Source organism: Seriola dumerili, unplaced genomic scaffold, assembly GCF_002260705.1.
Source record: "Seriola dumerili isolate Sdu_G_001 unplaced genomic scaffold, Sdu_1.0 BDQW01000110.1, whole genome shotgun sequence".
NCBI lineage: Eukaryota > Metazoa > Chordata > Actinopteri > Carangiformes > Carangidae > Seriola > Seriola dumerili.
The window spans coordinates 8,507,306-8,529,805 of record NW_019174365.1 but is presented as its reverse complement, the minus strand read 5'-3'; the positions used below and the strand labels follow the sequence as shown (position 1 = coordinate 8,529,805).

At 39.9% G+C, this 22,500-nt stretch overlaps 1 protein-coding gene across 5 annotated transcripts in view; it reads left to right on the top strand.

The window, feature by feature from the left end:
- Window positions 1–22,500, top strand: part of LOC111223196 (focal adhesion kinase 1-like) — a 73,308-nt gene that overhangs the window by 33,785 nt on the left and 17,023 nt on the right. For 3 of the 5 annotated variants that reach the window (XR_002665162.1, XM_022747249.1, XM_022747248.1), the window contains exons 9-17: window positions 707–847; window positions 1,105–1,182; window positions 1,416–1,523; window positions 2,282–2,399; window positions 2,889–2,919; window positions 4,685–4,749; window positions 5,127–5,213; window positions 7,739–7,756; window positions 10,647–10,703. Coding sequence is in view for 4 of the 5 variants with exons in the window: in XM_022747249.1 (XP_022602970.1) it covers window positions 707–847; window positions 1,105–1,182; window positions 1,416–1,523; window positions 2,282–2,399; window positions 2,889–2,919; window positions 4,685–4,749; window positions 5,127–5,213; window positions 7,739–7,756; window positions 10,647–10,703 (703 nt within the window). In the remaining variant the exon portion in view is untranslated. The remainder of the gene's footprint in view (window positions 1–706; window positions 848–1,104; window positions 1,183–1,415; window positions 1,524–2,281; window positions 2,400–2,888; window positions 2,920–4,684; window positions 4,750–5,126; window positions 5,214–7,738; window positions 7,757–10,646; window positions 10,704–22,500) is intronic. The other 2 variants (XM_022747250.1, XM_022747251.1) reach the window with 1 other exon arrangement.

The window sequence follows — 22,500 nt, the reverse complement described above, 5'->3', positions numbered from 1 at the left end:
GAGGTCATATGGGGTCATCAGAAAGGTCAGAAAGGTTATTTGTTAAATCCTCATAAGCCATGGTGTTTTAAGATATACATGAGATTTTGAGGATTATCTACAGCATCCTGTGGTTGTGTGTGCATGTGTGTATGTTTTGTATCTTTATGTTTAAAATGGAGAAGTATAGAGAGGATTGTAAATGACAGAATAATGTTCCTAGATGGATTTTCTTTCCCATCTGTCTCGTTTTTTGTGACACAACAGACTTAAAAAAAAAAAATCAAGTCTGAATTGTGATTGTAATTCCAGCAGAGAAAATGCAACTGCCACTGCCAAAAAATCTGTTAGAGCACTTTGTGCGTTTTATAGTGAGATCTAAGTTGGTTTGTTGATGAATGGACAGACTCTTTGATGTTTATTTGAGTGGTAACTAACAGATCCAACGTGTCTCTGTTCAGATATTGATCTGAACTGAGAGTGGCACTAGAATGAAGTGCTGAGGTCAATTTGATTGGGACCAGAGATGACTATTAGTCAATCAATGTCTTCCTCTCTTAGTGTCCCTGTCACTCTGTGCCCACACAGAAAAACACACATACATGTTGTCATGCACTTCTCCATCCCAGTTGTAAAATGTGCTGCTGTAGCACCTGGATAACATTTAAATAAAATTACTTTTTGATCTTAATTTCCTTCATCTTCTCTTGGTCTTTTTTCTCTTCAGGCTAAAAGTCTTCGCAAGTTGATCCAGCAGACGTTTAAGCAGGTGGCCAATCTCAACGATGAGCAGTGCATCCTGAAGTTCTTGGAGATACTTGTGCCAATCTACCGTTACGACAAAGAGTGCTTCAAATGTGCCCTTGGGGTAGGTTTCTTCCATTCTTGCCTCCACTTTGCTGTGTCCTGCTGTTCTCTGAAAGCTCTGGTTAGTTGTGTTAGGTTGACCCCTTTTGGTAGCATCAGGTCTTGCATGTGTCGAGGATGTGACGCTGTCCCACAGAGAGTGTCTTATGAGCTACTAATGAGTAAATGAATGACATTTTCTTATATTTATCTCCACCTCTTCCTGTGGCTTATTCTCTCCCTCCCTTTTCAACTCCATGTCTTTCTCTCTTCTAACAGTCCAGCTGGGTGATCCAGGTGGAGTTGGCTATCGGGCCAGAGGATGGGATCAGCTACCTCACTGACAAGGGATCCACGGTGAGTTTCTTCCAGCAGCACCAGGTTTATCACAGATCACAGCTTGGTTTCTACTGATACTGTTTCTGATAGTATTTGAACCAAAAGGTAGCATTAACTTTAAGTGAAGGTGACACTACTGGCTTGGCTCCAGTCATGGCTACCACCTGTTCATGTGATTATGAAGTAACAGGATTAGGTTTAGCAAGTTAACATGATTTCATTTCTACTCTTTCTCTTCTTTTTGTCCCCAGCCTACCCATCTAGCTAACTTTAACCAAGTGCAGTCCATCCAGTACTCGGCTATGGAGGAGAAGGACAGGAAAGGCATGCTACAGCTCAATGTAGCTGGAGCTGCTGAGGTACTACCAGTTTGTTTGTCTGTCTGTCTGCCAAGCTGTATCTTTCTCTTTAAACACTAAATGGATTTACTATCTACAGGTGCTGAACATTTTTTTTTTTTTTTTAAATTTGAGTAGTAATCAATTTTAGCCACCTTTTTTCTCATATAACAGGAGAGCACCCTTTGCTCCTTTTAATGCATGTCACTGTGGTGTACCCTACTTCACTTAGAGGTAGAGACTTTCTACTGTACAAAGAATGAGTTTCATTCAAATGAAAAAAGCGTCATCTGTGAGTTTAGTCGGTGTGTCCAACCAAAAACAGAGCAGAGACACAAAAATGCTGTGTGCTCTGGTTCAAAATACAGCATTAACTGTCAGTGTCTGCATACATACAAGCTGCGTGCATTGGACCCTGTTATGATTATGCTAATGCTGGTCAAAAAAACATGTATTTCTGTTTTTTGTATAGGTTGCATATAATGGCTCTAATCACAGAGGAAGGGTTTTTATAATGTCTCTCTGTTTCATTGGCATTTATAGTATTGGATTTACTTACACACACCCTCTATGTGGGAGAGAGGAGTTTTCCCCTGATGTATGAGCAGTGGGAAACCCCCACTGTGCTGTTATGTGTAAGAGTATGCCTGCGTTTCTTGAGATAAAGGCTCTTTGTAACAGGCCCGGGACTGTGTGTGTGTGTGTGTGTGTGTGTGTGTGTGTGTGTGTGTGTGTGTGTGTGCGTGTGTGTGTGTGTGCGTGCGTGTGCGTGTGTGCAGCCTCTTACTGTTACAACAGATTCACTGACCATGGCGGAAAACTTGGCTGACTTGATTGATGGTTACTGTCGGCTCGTCTCCATGGAAACTCATTCCTTCATCGTCCGAGTTCAGAAAGGTATGAAGCTGTAGTTTCCTCCTTTTTGTCCAGCTCAACAGTTTCCCAGAATCATGCAAAAACATAAACATATCACAGATAAACATGATTGAACTACATAAGGACAGAGTATGAAAGATTTTTGTGTTTATTTAGACAGAGAAAAACTGGGAGCTCTAAATTTTTGTGTTGACAATGACAATTAAACTGTTATATCTGTGTTTCTGTAATTAGGTGTGCAGTGCTTTTATTTGATAACTATTATGTGATACTGTGCTGAACTGCAGCTCTAGTCCCCTACTATGAGCATGCTAGTTGTATTTTAAATGTATCAGTTCAGATGCTGAATAACAAATGTATTTTCTATGCAGAAGAGACTGTGGTTATGTGCTTTGTGCTGTTTTTAAGGTCCTACCTGAATCAAAAACACTCTAAAGTGTTATAAAGAGTTATTTACTGTGTTTTATAATAATCATTCTTATCTGGATGATGTGTGTTTTTGTCCTCTAGAGGGAGAGAGAGCGCTGCCTTCCATCCCGAAGTAAGTACCTGTCACCAGTCTTCTGTCAGAGCTGTAAATCATCAAATCTGTTGTTTTCTTGTCTGTTCTACATGTACTTTGTATGTTGACTGTGTAAAGTGATTTTCTTGTAGCCTTACTAGTCCAATCACACAATTTAGATTTTTTTTAAGACAAAAAACTGATGTGTAGAAGTTATAATAAGCGCACTATCCCAGTTAGTGTAACAATACAGGACTGGCACACTGCCATGCATATAGTATTCTGTTTTTTTTTAATGCCAACACTGATGGTAAATACTTCATTCAGTTCATGAGCATGTGCGTTTTAGAGCCTCCTCCTCCATTATCTGTGAAATCCTTGATGTCAGAGTTCTTCTGAAAACAAAAGGGCCTGAGTTATTACACTGTTTAAAAGAACATTAAATCAGGCGTATGGACTTTCAGGACAGTGTCAGGTTTAACAACTATGTTTAAACATAATCACTTTCCAGAGAATCTATTGTTGTTCCTGTTCCTGTTTTGCAGAACAAGCTACTTTGACATTTCTATTAGGAGACTTATTGTGCCAGCGTTTATACAGTGTCACTTTGCTTATGGCTGTTCAGCTTGGTATAGTTGTTTGACAGCCAAAGGAGCAAATTGTAGGTGATGCAAAATGAAGTAGAATTTCTGTGTTGAATGCATCTTCTCAACTCACGCAGGTAATGATGAATTCAGAGGTGTGTGATTTTACAGATTAGGGTAGAGCGACAGAAGCTTCCTTAACAGAAAGCATAATAAAAAACTAATAATAGGGGAAAATGAAGGTAGTTCTCAATTATTACACTTCCAATTAATTCCACGACCAAATGACATAGTTCTTTCCAGGGAAAAAAATATATTAAATGTTACCTTGCCTTTCAAATCTTGGAACTCTGTTGGAAATGAGGGCTTTCTGTATTTTGTTGATGCATAAATACATCAAAACCAAAATGCCCCACAACTACCCAAATACTATTTAACCATAATTCAACCCAAGGCTTTTTTACTGAAAGCCAATGTGAGTGTTGCATCAGAAAGGAACAACCAAATATATTCAGTGTTTTTTCTCCAGAATCAGCCTTTTTTGGAGTTGTGGCTCAGGATCCGCAGGCCTTCAAAAGATTTTTAGGGAAAACATTGTGACTTCAACGTAGAGCTGGTTGTGTTTGTTTATCTGTGACCGTAGCAGCCTGGACGTTGGTGTGGCCACGTTTCACTGTCAGTTGTTCAGATTCAAAAAACTTTTAACTTACTTTGGGTCATTTCAACTCAAATCTCTCTTTCTCTCTCTCTCTCTCTCTCTCTCTCTCTCTCTCTCTCTCTCTGTCTGTCTCTGGTCAAATAAGGAGATAAGTTTAGGAGCCAAATATTTTCCACTTAGGGTTTTTAAACACTCTGCTAGTCTCCTCCTCTTTCTCTCGGTCTCTCACTCTAACTTTCTCTCTTTGCTCGGTGCCTCTCTTTTTCTCGCTGCCCGTTGTGGTCTGTGATGTAAAGATAGTAGTAGAGCTCAGATGACACAGACAGAGAGAAACCACGGCAAAGGCAGAGAGATAATTGAAACAGTACGGATTCATTTACAGACAGTGATAGCAGTTTTTCCAGCCTACAGTTTCCACATTTAATCTTGATGCCGAAAATTGTTGATATGTTTTGATTTAACATTGGTATGTTGAAGTTGTTTTACCTAAGTCTTAACCTCTTTGACTAATGTGCAATTTTTGCCTAATTTCCCATATTGTCCTTTTTTTCCTCTACTCTAGACTGTCGAACAATGAAAAAAAGTTAGAAGCAGTCAGGAGTGGAGTAAGAGCGATCTCCGTCTCAGGTAAGATAAAAAAAAATGATGCACATAACTCACAAAGTGACTGGTTTAGCGGTGAGATGAACACAGGCTGTCAGCTACTTTGGCTACAACTACTGTCTTTCTTTCTGTCTTTCCATTTCCTCCAACATCTGTTTTTTCTCTCAGTCATTTTTTTTCATTTCATCTCTCATTGTTTTCTCCTCTGGTGGGACTGCCTCTCCCTCTCTCTCTCTCTCTCTCTCTCTCTCTCTCATCCCGTCCTCTCTTTGTTTACTTCCTCCTCTCCCCCTCGGTCATTCTCACATCTCCCCCACTGCATTCACTCTCATCCATTCACTCTGTCTTTTTTTTTTTCCTCTCACACTCTGGTCCTCTTTCCCCCTCCTCATTGGCTGAAGACCTAGTGACATCGACACCTCCTAAGCCAACCAAGGCGCGGCGTTTCCTCCTCCCCTTTGTCTTCTGTTCAGATTCGCCGCCCAATGGTATCGTCGGCACTCATTGGACAGTTAGTAGAGGAGCGTATCCACAAAATTGACATGTGGTGGAATAAAATGCCTAATATGATCATCATGTTTATTGGGTAACAGAAAAACCTCTAGAGAGGCAAAAGAAATGTTTTACTTAAAAGTATTACTTAAAAATGCCCATTCAGAATATTGACACAGTTTTGGCAGCTAACAGTATCAAATCATTTTCAAGGACGCTCTCTTCTACTAAACTGTCTTTGTCCTCACCGCATGTTTGCTTTAACTAATTCAGTGTTACACAAAAGAGCGAACACAATTTAACTACAATAACAGGTTGTGTGTTGCTGCCTATAACCAAGCCGATGGCGTATTAAAATGGAACACAAATGACGAAGTCTCTGAGAGGCATCTCCTGTAAAACCTGCGGTTTGTGTGTGTTTTTGGTGCACTAGTAATTGTCTTACTTTCCATAAGTAACCGGTTTTATAGTTTTATATTTCACAATTAAGAACAAGTTTTCAGTTTTGAGCTTACCTGCTGACAAAGACTACCAATAGTTGACATTTTCCATTTTCCTCTTGGAAAGAGCCTGTAGGGACACAGAGTAAAAATGTTTCTCTCAAGTCTCTGTTCAGTGCATGCCTTGCTGTTGAGGTCACAGCTTGGTTATTTTTAACCATTATTTTCAGTGTTTTATGTCAGTTAATTCAAAGAGGCAGGGCTTTATTCGTGGCAGGGTGGCCAAGTGGTTAGAGATCGTTCTTCCATTAAAAGATTGGGGTTAAACCACCAAGTATCTGCCCTGTTAAAGTGTCTTTGAGCAACTGATCACTACCAGCTCGTGATTGTTGTTCTGCAGCTAAGAAAGATGACAACAAAACTGTTTCTCTTTTATAAAAAAAATATTTTCATCAGAGTATAAATGCATTAAAGCTATGGGTCATTGTTATTCTGCCAAAATTCAATCCATCTATATACACGTCCTACTCGAAGGTTGACAACCTAAGTGGGTCAGAACATGTCCTCGTGTCTCCATCTGTGGCTTTGGCAGCTGTCATCAGCCGCTCGCAGGACTGCTCAGAGAAAAAGTTGTGGATCTGCACAGCAGCTGCTTTGTTGTTGAAACGTGAACAAACGATCCAAACTTTTCCTTCTGAAGGCTCTAACTGCGACACGCAGGCATGGTCGACATACCACTTTTAAAATCTCAAATTTTACTGTGAACTATGGTGATTCAGTTGAACTGGCAGTAACAGCTTTATTTTTGTAGTGTATGTGTATGTGTCCGTGTTACTTTGTCATTTTCTAATTTTCCTACAGCTCTAAGAGCATCTTAATGATTGCAGAATGAATCTACAATCATTTCCAAAAGCATTTTAATTTATGATGCTTTTGAGGAACACCTCTTAAGTGTAAAAGTTGTATTTTAGCAGTATATAAGCCTGAAGATACTTTTGGGGAAACTAGCCCCCGATTGGAAATCTTGAGTAAGTAAACGACTGAAATGAACAGGGGCCTGACTATAAAACGATCATCTTAATTCTGAAAGACACAGGCAGCCAATGCAAGGACTTGGAAACAATAATACTCCTCCTGGTTCAGGTTAAAATTCTTAGGAGACCATTACAGTAATCTAATCTAAAAGAATTACTATATAATTCCACTACTCCTGAGGAAAAAAAGACCATTTTGAAATAACACTTGAAAAAAAACAATTTTCTAGTCATGTGAGAAACTTTGATCAGCTGTAACTAATGTCGAGGATCCAACCCTGATCACTGTTTCAACAGGGTATCTGTAGGTCTTACAAAGTCTTAAAGATCATTGACTTCAGATTCCCTCAAAAAAGACCTAAGAGGGTGTTTAACTTTTATTTACAAAAATCTTAAATCTTGTCCCTTTTTCATTTTTAACTGGTTAATTCATCCATCACTCTATTTTGTGTTGCTTATCCAGATCCCGGTTGTATTAATGTAATTAATTGGATGGCTGGATGGATGGATAGAAAGTATTGTCATACAGTATACTGCTGGGAAATACAGAAATAATGTGATATAACGATAAGTTCTACTGATCTACTGATTTTTCCATTATACTTTATTACTATGGCAGGTATGATGGTGGAACAGGTGTTAAATTCAATTTTATGTGGTATTTCAAAATGTAACATGGTGAACCCTGCAGAAAGTATACTGAAGTTTAAACGCTGCCTTGGATACCGCTGTTGTTTTTCTTGCACTCATTAATTTCACTGCCATGTTATCTGCACAACATTAATGGAAGTTGTTAACTCTGCTTTTTCACTGGAGATATTTTGGATCTTAACTAACTGCTTGCTGAGTGTTTGGCTTTGCAGATCCTGCAACATCTCCCATGTTGTTTCAAGGCTTTTCATGCTCTAACCTCTTCTCTTCTCTCTCCTCTCTCCTCCACTCTGCCTCCTGCTTTTCTCTCTTTCTCTCTCTCTCTCTCTCTCTACCTCGCTCCTCCTCCTCCTCCTCTGCTGTCCCGTTTCCTGCATGCTCTCCTGGACCCTGCAGAAGATCTTAGTGGGGATGGTAAAGTTATGCTGTTGTTTATCAATCTCTCTGTTGTTCCTTCTTTCTTGTCTTGTTCCACCAACACGCTGCACCCTCCTGGGAAAGGGTAGCGTGTGTGTGTATTGGTGTGTGTGGGTTGATGTTTATGCATGCATTCCTCCCTCTTTAACAATAGCTCTATGTCTGTATGTGCTCTATGATGTAATTATGGTTTGATTTAAATGATATAAAATGGTTTAGAACGCAATGATTAGCTAGTTAAATGTGTGGCTCCTCATGTTTCAATGGCTGGAAACATGAATAAATCACCAGTAGCTTTAACGGGTTTGATTATGTAAGTAGCTAGAGTTGCATAAAATTTTAGTATTGTGTTTTAAGATGTTTGTGTGTTTGGGTCTATGTGTCTATTGGCGATTATTTTGAAAGTGGAACCACTAAATTTGAAATATGTCTGCTATTAACCACAAGATGAATACCAAAAGATAGAATTTGTAAATTAAGTGGTATTTCTCTTTAAGGGAACTTCTCCAAACCTTTCTCTCTGTATACACACACACGCACGCACGCACGCACGCACGCACGCACACACTCAGCCACACATCCACACATGCAAAATCATGCACACGTGTACTCACATACATTCATGCACGCACTCGTGCACACTGAGTAGAGTAGGGAGAGGTTTGCTGGATTCGAGAGCGGGTGCATTCCTGGCTATAATGGGCTAACTAGATCTCACACACACACACACACACACACACGTGTGCACACACACACACACTTTCCCTCCACAGAAAGCATAAAGAGACAGAGTTAGACCAGTCAAACTTAGAAATGGTCGATTCTGTAGAACAAATCCCAAACCACATGGGACTGAATATGCAGCGATGCGAACAACGGACCTCACGGTACGAACTAACAAATCACTGTAAAATATTTCTTATTGTATGGAGGTAAAAGCAACAAACAAATTCAAAAATGAGTGAAAATAGTTTGAAATGAGCTGGAGGCATTTCATTAATGCACATATGACTGGGGGGAAAAAGGCATCATGAAAACATTCAAATGTTTTTCTGTTGATAAAATGTGTTTAATCAAATAAGTAATGCTGAACATCACCTTTCACCAATGCTATGTTGTTTATCTATCTAGTAAAACATTTTTGTAGCAGCATATCATGATATTTTTAGAGGCATATTAGAGGCTTGCCTTTCCTCTCATGTGAAACATAAATCATGGCGGCAATGGTTGAGTAAAAATCATGCCTGTTTGATTAAATGTTTAAACTTTTTCCGACCTCTTCTCTAATGAGTTATTGTAAATATATAGTATATACAGCAACAGTAATAATGGCTCAAACCTTAATTAACAGTAGTTCATTCATCTTACCCTTAAAGGGATAGGTGGGTATATTGGGAAATACACTAAATCTGCCTTCTTGCTGACAGATAGATGAGAACATTGACACCACTCTCATGTCTGTCCTATAAATATGAAAGTACAGTTGGCAGCCAGTTAGCTTAACTTATCTTAGCTTGTCTTAGCTTAGCTTAGCATAAAGACTGGGAGCGGGGGGAAACAGCTAGCCTGGCTCTGTCTAAAGATTAAACAAACAAGATAAAAATGTTTAGTTTTAGAGAGAAAGCTTTAGAGACACTGGCAGGCAGATTGTTTTTACCTTTAGACAGAAGCAGGCTGGTTGTTTCCCCCTGTATCCAGTGTTTATGCTAAGCTAAGTTAACTGCCTCCTGGTTGTAGCTTCATATTTACCACACAGATATGAGAGTGGTACCGAAGTCCTAATCTAACCCTCTGCAAGGAGGGGAAAAAAGCATATTTATCAAAGTGTTAAACTATTTCTTTAAGCGTTGATATAATAGTCAGCACTTTTCAGTCTCATGTGCATTGGCAAATATCCAGTGTTTCATTCAGCCTCCTTTACATTAACAGTTAAACAGCTATCCAGTAGTGCTTTCTTCAGCTTTTTTTTACATGACATGTTGTAGGGAAATTCCTTGAGAAACTAGCGACAGGCTTTAGAAAAGGATTTCTGATAAATTTGGGGACACGTTCCCACAGAGCCTGATAAATCCAAAGCAGAGCTGTGAGGTGAGCGTTCAGGACAGCAGATGTTTGACTCTCGTTTCCAACAGCTGAGTCTGCACACTGATTTTATTTTAAACACCACCATCTGGTTACGATAGACTCAGTCCATCTCTCCCTCTCCTCCTCCTGCTGCCCCCCCCTCTGTCTATCTGTCTACTCTAAATATTACCACCTGCTTACATGACAGCTAGACACACCATTTCTTTCTCTTCTCCTCTGTGTCTCTCTCCCTCTTTCTGTCTCAATGTTATATCCTGTTTTCTCTTTCCTGTTCTATCTTTTTGTTTTCTACTTGTCTCCCTTGTCTCTCCTTTCTGTCTTTGTTTCCATCACCACCACAGCTACTCCCTGCACCCCAGCTGCTCTCACACAGACAGATATGCACAACACATGCTCAGCTGACACTCTCTGCCAAGTGTAAGTGTGTGTGTGTGTGTGTGTGTGTGTGTGTGTGTGTGTGTGTGTGTGTGAGAGAGAGAGAGAGAGAGAGAGAGAGAGGGGAGAGGGGAGAGCAAGAGGAGCTATGTGGGTGTTGCTTTGCGCTGGAGTTGTCGAAACTGAGTTCATTTTAAAAGTTAGCTGCTTTATTTTAAAGTTTTTTGCGCACTTTTATTTTTTGGTGTACACACATGTGACTGTTTGTGTCAAGAACCCTTCGTACCATAGTGGACGTACGGTAAATCAAGCAACATGTGCACGATTGTTTTGTTTGAGTATTTGTGTTAGACATATGCTTGAGTGTGTTTTCTCTTATTGTTTTCATGGTTTATTTTACACTGTTTGTCTATGTGTATTGTTACAGAGACTGATGACTATGCAGAGATAGTTGATGAAGAGGACACATACACCATGCCCTCCAGTAAGTAACTTATTCCATCTCGTCTTTCTGCCTCATCTACCAACTAAAATATTTGTACTGAAGAATTTGGTTTCTGTTGCACTGGCACAAGAGAACTATACAGTTACTGTTTCACTGTTATTCTTCTGTCAAACGCTTACGCTCCCAAACAAACGTTAATTTCGTTCTGCTATCTACTAAAATGAGTGCGGTGTGAATCTTGTCCAAGAAACACACTCACATGAGGAGTAAGTGAGATTGCATTAAATTCACATTTGGTGAGGTAGCAGCTAATCAAAGTCAGGCTAGTTTCACTGTCTTATATAAACAGTGGAGACACTGGCTGGAGGTCACAGAGGCTACAACTCTATGCATGTGGTTCAGACATATTACATCTGTCAAATTCATTCACATGTTAATCAAAGCCCTGACTCTCTTGGTAAGTTTGACTCTAGCCTTGTTAGAAATGGTGGCTGTAGCCCTCTGTTCCAAAACTTTTTAAGTAGATGTTTTGGTCCAGTGCAGTTTACTCGTGTGTTTGATTACGGGGCCGACTTTGAAAATGGACTGTGTTCTTCTTTCTTCCCACAGTCTTTTTCTATCTTTCGCTGCCTTGCTATATTTGTCCAGCTTTATTTCTATGTCTCTTTGCCTTTTTTTTTTTTTTTTGTTCTCTAAGCAGACTTCCTCTAAGCAGACTTATGACATATTTTCCTGCTCTGTGACTGAGTTTGTTTGTGTGTTCATGTCATCCTGTCTGCTCCATGTAGCTGTATAACTGTAATGGCTCAAAAGCAAACCGAGTCTTTTAATAATTCTGTGGCAGCATCAGTTCAGTTTTTCAGTCATTAACTTATTTATTAACTAAACATTTGTGAAAGAATTGAACGGGTCACTTGTCTTTGTCTGTATACACTGTGTGTGTGTGTGTGTGTGTGTGTGTGTGTGTGTGTGTGTGTGTGTGTGTTTTCTGAGCTATTTTCAATCTTAAAGCAGCTGTCTGGCTCTCCCCCTCTCTTCATCTCTCTTTCTTCCTCTTTCTCCCATCGCCAACACAGTGAGCTATGGAGTAGTTGAAGGTAAAACTGCCTGTCTCTGTCTCCTTCTGTCATAGCAAAATGCCTTGATATTTTAAGTTTTTCTTTTGTGTTTTTCTGTGCCGGGTACTTATCTAAATTATGGGAAGAAATTTGCGTTATTATTCTGCCCCATGAAAAAACTTGCTGCAAGTTATTTTGTTCATTTAATCCAAAATATACCCATTGATTGACATGAGTAACTCAATCGGTGATGTGGCTTTTTTTAAATAGTTGGGAACCAGTATAGGAGGTTTTCTTTTACCCTTAGTACCTGGCAAGGAAAAATACAAAGACTCAAGGTATCTAATATCCAGTTTGTTGTTGACATGTGGTCGTTGGTGTTTTTGTAGACTGCAGTTTGTTCGGGTCTAGTGTTGGAATTGAAATGGAGAGCCAATCCATAAACAGTGCAAGATGTTATTTTATTAGTAGTTAAATCAGAATTGAAGACAAGCTAAACCTTTCCACGATATATTTGCATTGTGTACTGGCTTGGTTCTCATTTCACCATCTTGTTGGTTGTGACATTTTTATTTCTTTATTGTGATTTAGTATTGTGGTCATGTGTTTTTCTTTTTCTTGTTTTTCCTCTGTGGGTTCTTTTCCTTTGAAGCAGTCATTAATTCCCTGAAAGTGAATTGCAGTATGGATTAATTGCAGTAAATCTCCCTGTAAAGGAATGTGTTTGGGTTATGCTGTTGGCATTTGTGACTGTACTGTGTTTATCTGCTGGTTGAGTCAAGTAGCCTGACTTTGTTGAAGCCCAACAGAGAAGTAAACTTCTACAGGATAAGTTCATGATTCTCAGTGTCCAGCATAAACTTCTTGAACTCAGTTTTTAGTCCATTTTTACTGCGGTTGTTTGGCAACTGGGATTGATACACCTCTGTAGAAATGCTTCATGACCTTCTCAAAAAGGCAGAAATATTGATAACACATAAATGTCAAAATGAAGATGTCAAGTACTTGTTTGTGTTTTCCGTCTTTTAACTATGTCAGTACAGGCAGAAACAGAAATGATACTGGGACTCGAGAACATTCATTTTGCTCACACAGTGTCCACGACTGTTGGCTGCTGTTCCAGTGCACCTGCCAATATTTTTTCGATACATTCTGTGGATTGCGGCATTGCATTCTGGGTGAATAAAAAGACCAAAGAATTTTGCGATAACTTGTGAAAGAACCACAAACAGGATTAATAAGTGCATAAAATGCAGATAGCAGGTATAAACAAAGAAATAACACACTCACGTCTTGCACTTGCTAACCTTGCTTGTTGAGACCCCTAAAGTGGGGAGAAAAGAAATGGAGGTTAAAGGTTGTGACATTAAAAAGCAAGAAAAGAAGAAGGAAAAGTGTGATGCTGATTATCAGAAACAATATGACTCAGCGATGATTTTCATTACTAGGATTGTGGATGACAATGATGTACTTGTAGCATGGAGATAACAGCAAGCATAATATGCAGCAGCTACTAAACTACTTCTGAACTGTTCTGCAAACTTTTCTTCAAAGTATGTGCGGAACTAAAAAAAAAAAGAAAAACAAAACTGAGACAAACCATGAAGACCTTTCTGTCGGAGTGGGCCCACAATTATCCAGGGGTTTTAACATTTGTTATCACTAACTTGGAAAGACCATTTTCACATCTTAGATCAAGAGATTTTATTGTATGAGTGTGGTAATGGCCACAGAGTCACTAAAACAACATTCTCCTCACGTCTGTATAGGGATAGATAAACATTTTAATATTGAGAGACAGGGGAGGGGTTTGACTCACAGTAGGTTCTGCTTACATTAGTTGGACACAACATTACAACCTTGTTGGGATTGCCTAGACAGTGACTCACCTCTGACAACGTAGCAGCCCTTGCTGCTTGTTTCTACCATTTACTTACCCCAGGACTGCTCCATTTAGGAAACCTAGAACGCTACTAATTGTCTTATTTGACAAATACCCTTTGGGGGCCCTGGACTTTTTCTTAGTGGACAACTGATGTTTTTGTTCCCATTTGGTACCCAAGGAATATACAGTAGGTGTCGGCACATATGTCTGGACATTATTAAAGCTGCTGCCAGTGTATTAATCTAAAGTCTTAATAAAAATACAATGCTGATTATTAATACTGTAGAAAAAACCTAGAATTACTCCTCGTTGTTTGTATGCCTCCCTCACAATTCTCCCCTTCCTGAGTTCACAGTTTTTGAATAATTGCAAGAAGTGTTTTTGCAGAACATCTATTTATGTCACAAGTTGAAGTGACCTTTGACCATTTTGAATATGAAAATATCATCACACATTATTATCTATTAGACATTTGTGTTAAATCATGTCATAATTAAAGATCATGAGTTATTGCGAGAAAATGGTTGTGAGGTCACAGTGACCTTGACCTTTGACCACTAAAATTTAATCAGTTCATCACTTGGTCCAAGTGAATGGTTTGTGCGAAGTTTGAACCAAATTTCCCTAAAGGTCTCTGTGCTGAGAATTCATACGTTCATTGAGAATTGGACTATCAGACAGTCACGGACAGATGACAGACCGAAAACACTTCAAGCCACAGACTGATTGCCGGCATGCAAACCCTAAGCCACAACAAGACTGACACGCAAATTAGCTGCTTCTGGATAATCATGTCCAACGCCGTACATCTCTGCAACACGCCACTCTAGCCTATCCTACTCTAACACAATTCATCTATCTTACTATAGTTCATCTATCTCAACACCTTAACCTTAGATGAAAACTTATACGCATGCCTACTCACTCAACGATGACCAGTAGCATTACTGCTATAGTCTCTATCACTGTAATGCAAATATAGTGAGCTGAAGTATTTGTTTTGCTCTTTAGGTATTTTGCCTTTATTAATTAGCGGTCTTCAAGGTCTCTCCCGGTTGTAATGGCCACCGCTCGTGCCTTTTAACTTGGTGTACCAGCTGAATGGATATATCTTATCTCGGGATATGTTAATTTTTCTTTATGACACAGAAGAGTGTGCTTCAACTCCGTGAACGATATATACAGTTCCTCTTATTGGGCAGTTACGTATTTCCTATAGCAAACCTAGAGTCACTATGACCCTTTCAGAGTGAACCCTGGATCAAACCGCGAAAAGATGCGTAAATATAAGTCCTTAGCAGCCCTAAACCAGAGTAATCCTTCTTCTATGGTATCAATGATTTACACACCTCTCTCCTCTGCAACGAAGGTGTGGATGTGTTTAATAGGTATACCGCCAATGTGGACTTAGTAGATTAAACGCTTATTGCCTTTTGTATAGGTAAGTTAGTACCGGAGAGTCTTTCTTTCACATCCCACACGTAATCAAATGTGATTTTTGTCTATTGAAAGAATATAATCTTTATTTGTATACGCTACTTAGCAGCAACTATGTAGGCCATTGATGTATGCTGCATGGAACCAATGGTTAGCTTGGATCACTTCCTCTCAGAAGATTTTATGTGAATATTGTGCAGGATGTTAACTTGTAAACTGCTCATTTGTCTCGTTTGTCCCTTTAGTTTTATCCAGACTTACTAAATTGCGTGGCTTCCTGTTGTGTTAAGACATTCATTCCATCGAATGGCATCCACAGTTTACCATCTACACTTACGGTCTATATAAGTGTGAAAGATAGAGATGGATCTTAACTGAACCGCGGCGATTGTCGCTAACCATGCGTGAGAAGTACAACAATGATCTTTATTAAGCAGTGACATTTGCAGGATATCGCCATGCAAGCCGATCATTCTGTAACACACACAAATGTTGGCTAGGTATACCACTAGGCATCTCACCAGAGAAACTCTTCCTGCATTTATCTCTCTCTCTCATGACTGCTCCATAAGCGTCTCTCTGCCAGGCTCGGTGGCCCTGCCAGAGCGATATTATACTCTCTTTCTCTCTACGTTGGCTCATGCTTCTCATCACTATTCCCTAGTCTCCCTGCTTCTCCTCGCATACTCGTACGTGTTCAACCTTCTGGGCTGCTGAATCAGCCTCCACATACTTCTTTCCTGCTGCTATGGCTCTAGCGTCCTACATCCCTCTGCGCTCCAGGAATGCATATCTCTCCGAGGCTGAGATGTGGAGAACGTTTACATTCTTGGCGTGCTGGGATGTGATACGAATGCTATACTCTTATATCATAAATAATTTTTGTCTATGATTCCACACAACCCAACGCATGTTCCAACCTCTCTCGAGGTGTCAGCTCAAGGTCTTGACAGAGCGAGAATAGTATAGCACTCAGCTTACCTGTGTGTGCGAGCTGTGATGTATTGGTGTGTGATTCTACTATTGGAATTGTTATGCCAATTCCAACTTGATTTATAGACCGAATGAAGTGGCTCAAAATATAAACATGATATGTGATAACAATGTCGCATTCCCTCCCCTCTGTTTAAGTCAGACTCTCTATTTAGTTCTTATTGTAATCCATGCTATATCTTTATGATTTGTAATTTTATGTGATATTTCTCATTTAATCATTATACATAGTGATCTATAAAGATATTACGCGTGTTTGTGTTGTATGGTCTTTTATATGACAACGCCAATACATAATGGATCTCACTATCATCTAATCATTCAAATCGATGCTGCTCCTCATTCGTTTATCATAGACTGAGGCCTAGGCATACAGACAATAGAAATATAAAATCTCTTCTATGGCGACGAGTGAGCAAATATTATAGACCCGGACAGTGTGCTTCTGATGCTTGTGTAAAATTAGAGAGTAGCAATAAGAGATGTAGTCTTTTAGTGTCGATAAAATATTAAGTCTAGCTCCAGTTATGAGTTGAGCTGATGGTCAATGTGTTATAAGGGTCAGAAAGTCATGTATGAGAGTAGCATGCGCGGTGGATCTATGTGTCATTGTCGAGATAGATTGAATAATATTATCAAAAAGCAATAAGCAGACAGACATCCCAGATAAATTTGGATAAGGTGAAGAGTCATGGCCTGTGGATAGTTGATAAGCGCACGGAAAGATAGGAGGAAGATAGCGAAGAAAGGACTAACATATGCAAAAAATTTGGGATAAGTATTCACTACATATATAAGAGGACAATAACATGTTACTCTATTAACAAGGAGAGAACTGTCTCCGCAAACCTTTACAAGCTCTAGGTGATGAGGTGAGATACCAGATCACAACACTACAGTCTCACCGCCTTATCGCTGCCATTACCGTCTGACAGATGTTTATGTCATGGGACAGCCGGCTACGTCACGTCTACGCACACACTGACAGACCAGCACACTGTACGAAATCACGAGGCATGAGTGATGAGAGCGAAGGGAGAGACTCAAGAGAGGCACGGCCGAGCGAGATGCTGAAGCGATGCGAGCGACAGACAGCATTGCATTGCTGAGCGCGCACTTCTGTATCACACATGCCAAGACAAACACCTGCGTGGGTCTGAGCTTAGTTCAGAAAGAAGAGCTCTGGTTGGGGAGTTGTCGGAGAGCGTGTGGAGTGCGAGAGTATGCCTAGCGGCTGAATTGGAATGAGGTTCTAAGGAGCACTCTATTTGCAACTCGGAGTGCGACACACCACTCTTACCCACATCTTTCCACAATGACCCCGCTCCCAACACACACAACTCGAACAGCAAGTGAATCCTCGAGACACACCCACCGTACTTATCAACTAACCCATCTTGCTCCATCACACATGACACATGCATAAAGAGCTACACAGAGTCTAGAAAACCAGTCTATATACATATCTTCTAGTGAGAGCTGGGCTCCCTGTCTGGGCTACACTAAGCTGACGGGCTGAATACAGAACTTGCCAGCCAGCTACCTAGGCCTTCACTCTCTGCGTGGTACATGTGCAGTCTGTGTTAACATGAAACTGTAAATAGTATTAATCGAGAACTCTCATCGAGAAACTCACAGCGGAGATAAGATTTTGAACTTGGTGCGTGAACACAATGGTTTTGCTGAGCTTCAACGTATGTTTACAGCGAAATCTATATACTGAGCATCGCAAAAATCTACACTACGAAACTAACCCCACCACGACTAGATACTAAACTCTTATTCCATTGTAAATGTGTTAATAGCAGTAAGGATGAGAGTAAATAAAGAGCCTCAAAATACACTGAACGAATTACTAGAGAATTTACTTGAGACACGAGCGTCCTGAGATAAAACCTATAGTTTGAATATATACGTGAAGCTATCTGGATGTAGTCGAGAGCCATTACAAATGCAATGTGCTACACTGTTGCGATCCAATTATATATTATAGCCAAGTACCGAGAGAAATAAAATGGACCCTACATCGCAGAAAGCCATCTCATTATTGGCATTATATCTGTGGATAATTAAATGCGCTAGGCTCTACATGCAAGAGCAAGATTCCTAACAATTGACCCTTGTGAAAGAATCTATCTATAACAGCCTAGCAACATAGCTACATTGGCCACACCTTCAGCCAACCATGCTATCGTCTTTACATACTCTAACGTGTACATTCTTAGTAGAAACACATATTTGTCACAGCATTGTCTAGAAATGACACCACTGCTGAGTACAATCATGATATCTTCTAGAAAAGTCCAGATATACTAGGTTTGGCTTCTCATTTTCCACTCTGCATGGTGAATATCACATAAAGTGCACTCTGGAGGGCTAATTCCACGGACTAATGCTCATACGCAGAGTTGAGTTATATACAATATAGATTAAATCATGCACTGTATATCTTATGTATTCTGAAGCTATGTTGTGTTTGATAATAAAAGGGGAGCGTGTATAATAAATTAACCCTCTCGTATGCTTCTAGTCGATCTCCTTATTATCTGACCTTATATGTAGAGGTAGCAATATAATAGTATATATATACATTATCAGCACAGCAGCAAACAGTAGGATAATCTTTATCGTGGCGGCTCGAGAGGACGCGAATAAATAGTAAAGACAGTATGGGTGCAGGTTCAGTCGTGGTAGCCCTTGTCAGAGCAGACTGTTCATCTTACAGAGGAGAACGCTGAGTCCCTTGGGCTAGTGATTGTGAGGTGGAGTATATGAGCATTCCGGAGCTGCCTCTCACCGCCGCGGGCCTTGCGGTGTCTGACTATCGATAAGATCGACACGAACGCATTGGGACAACCACTACTCTCATTAATGGATACGCCTCGTCAACAACATATAATTTCTTTTAATGATGAAAACGATACAACGTTATCTTTGTGAGCAAGGTCCATTTGGTGTAGGGCGGTTAACTTATCTTAGCTTGTCTTTAGCTTAGCTTAGCATAAAGACTGGGAGCGGGGGGAAACAGCTAGCCTGGCTCTGTCTAAAGATTAAACAAAACAAGATTAAAAATGTTTAGTTTTTAGAGAGAAAGCTTAAGAGACACTAGGCAGGCAATTGTTTTTACCTTTAGACAGAAGCAGGCTGGTTGTTTCCCCCTGTATTCCAGTGTTTATGCTAAGCTAAGTTAAACTGCCTCCTGGATGTAGCTTCATATTTACCACACAGATATGAGAGTGGTACGAAGTCCTAATCTAACCCTCTGCAAGAGGGGGAAAAAAGCATAATTTATCAAAGTGTTAAACTATCTTTAAGCGTTGATATAATAGTCAGCACTTATTCAGTCTCATGTGCATTGGCAAAATATCAGTGTTTTCATTCAGCCTCCTTTACATTAACAGTATAAACAAGCTATACCAGTAGTGCTTTCTTCAGCTTTTTTACATGTGACATGTTGTAGGGAAAAATCCTTGAGAAACTAGCGACAGGCTTTAGAAAAGGATTTCTGATAAAATTTGGGGACACGTTCCCACAGAGCCTGATAAATCCAAAGAGAGCTGGATGCGTGAGCGTTCAGGACAGCAGATGTTTGACTCTCGTTTCCAACAGCTGAGTCTGCACACTTGATTTTATTTTAAACACCACCATCTGGTTACGATAGACTCAGTCAATCTCTCCCTCTCCTCCTCCTTGCTGTCCCCCCCCTCTGTCTATCTGTCTACTCTAAATATTACCACCTGCATTACATGATCAGCTAGACACACCATTTCTTTCTCTTCTCCTCTGTGTCTCTCTCCCTCGTTTTCTGTCTCAATGTTATATCCTGTTTTCCTCTTCCTGTTCTATCTTTTTGTTTTCTACTTGTCTCCTTGTCTCTCCTTTCTGTCTTTGTTTCCATCACCACCACAGCTACTCCCTGCACCCCAGCTGCCTCACACAGACAGATATGCACAACACATGCTCAGCTGACACTCTCTGCCAAGTGTGTTAAGTGTGTGTGTGTGTGTTGTGTGTGTGTGTGTGTGTGTGTGGTGTGTGTGTGTGTGTGTGTGTGTGAGAGAGAGAGACGAGAGAGAAGAGAGAGAGAAAGAGGGGAGAGGGGAGAGCAAGAGGAGCTATGTGGGTGTTGCTTTGCGCTGGAGTTGTCGAAACTGAGTTCATTTTAAAAGTTAGCTGCTTTATTTTAAAGTTTTTTGCGCACTTTTATTTTTTGGGTGTACACACATTGACTGTTTGTGGTCAAGAACCCTTCGACCATAGTGGACGTACGGTAATCAAGCAACATGTGCACGATTGATTTTTGTTTGAGTATTTTGTGTTAGACATATGCTTGAGTGTGTTTTCTCTATTGTTTTCAATGGTTTATTTTACACTGTTTGTTATGTGTATTGTTACAGAGACTGATGACTATGCAGAGATAGTTGATGAAGAGGACACATACACCATTGCCCTCCAGTAAAGTAACTTTATTCCATCTCGTCTTTCTGCCTCATCTACCAACGTAAAATATTTGTACTGAAGAATTTGGTTTCTGTTGCACTGGCACAAGAGAACTATACAGTACTGTTTCATGTTATTCTTCTGTCAAACGCTTACGCTCCCAAACAAACGTTAATTTCGTTCTGCTAATCTACTAAAATGAGTGCGGTGTGAATCTTGTCCAAGAAACACACTCACATGAGAGTAAGTGAGATTGCATGTAAATTCACATTTGTTGAGGTTAGCAGCTAATCAAAGTCAGGCTAGTTTCACTGTCTTATATAAACAGTGGAGACACTGGCTGGAGAGGTCACAGAGGCATACAACTCTATGCATGTGGTTCAGACATATTACATCTGCTCAAATCATTCACATGTTAATCAAAAGCCTGACTCTCTTGGTAAGTTTGACTCTAGCCTTGTTAGATGGTGCTTAGCCCTCTGGTTCCAAACTTTTTAAGTAGATGTTTTTGGTCCAGTGCAGTTTAACTCGTGTGGTTTGATTACGGGGCCGACTTTGAAATGGACTGTGTTCTTCTTTCTTCCCACAGTCTTTTTCTATCTTTCGCTGCCTTGCTATATTTGTCCAGCTTATTTCTATGTCTTCTTTGCCTTTTTTTTTTTTTTTTTGTTCCTAAGCAGACTTCCTCTAAGCAGACTTATGACATATTTTCCTGCTCTCGTGACTGAGTTTGTTTGTGGTTCATGTCATCCCGTCTGCTCCATGTAGCTGTATAACTGTAATGGCTCAAAAGCAAACCGAGTCTTTAATAATTCTGTGGCAGCCATTCAGTTAGCTTCAGTCATTAACTTATTTATTAACTAAACATTTGTGAAAGAATTGAACGGGTCACTTGTCTTTGTCTGTATACACTTGTGTGTGTGTGTGTGTGTGTGTGTGTGTGTGTGTGTGTGTGTGTGTGTGTGTGTTTTCTGAGCTATTTTTCAATCTTAAAGCAGCTGTCTGGCTCTCCCCTCTCTTCATCTCTCTTTCTTCCTCTTTCTCCCATCGCCAACACAGTGAGCTATGAGTAGTTGAAGGTAAAACTGCGCTGTCTCTGTCTCCTTCTGTCATAGCAAAATGCCTTGATATTTTAAGTTTTTCTTTTGTGTTTTTCTGTGCCGGGTACTTATCTAAATTATGGGAAGAAATTTGCGTTATTATTCTGCCCCATGAAAAACTTGCTGCAAGTTATTTTGTTCATTTAATCCAAAATACTACCCATTGATTGACATGAGTAACTCAATCGGTGATGTGGCTTTTTTAAATAGTTGGGAACCAGTATAGGAGGTTTTCTTTTACCCTTAGTACCTGGCAAGGAAAAAATACAAAGACTCAAGGTATCTAATATCCAGTTTGTTGTTGACATGTGGTCGTTGATGTTTTTGTAGACTGCAGTTTGTTCGGGTCTAGTGTTGGAATTGAAATGGAGAGCCAATCCATAAACAGTGCAAGATGTTATTTTATTAGTAGTTAAATCAGAATTGAAGACAAGCTAAACCTTTCCACGATATATTTGCATTGTGTACTGGCTTGGTTCTCATTTCACCATCTTGTTGTTGTGACATTTTTTATTTCTTTATTGTGATTTAGTATTGTGGTCATGTGTTTTTCTTTTCTTGTTTTTCCTCTGTGGGTTCTTTTCCTTTGAAGCAGTCATTAATTCCCTGAAAGTGAATTGCAGTATGGATTAATTGCAGTAAATCTCCCTGTAAGGAATGTGTTTGGGTTATGCTGTTGGCATTTGTGACTGTACTGTGTTTTATCTGCTGGTTGAGTCAAGTAGCCTGACTTTGTTGAAGCCCAACAGAGAAGTAAACTTCTACAGGATAAGTTCATGATTCTCAGTGTCCAGCATAAACTTCTTGAACTCAGTTTTAGTCCATTTTTACTCGGTTTGTTTGGCAACTGGGATTGATACACCTCTGTAGAAATGCTTCATGACCTTCTCAAAAAGGCAGAAAATATTGATAACACATAAATG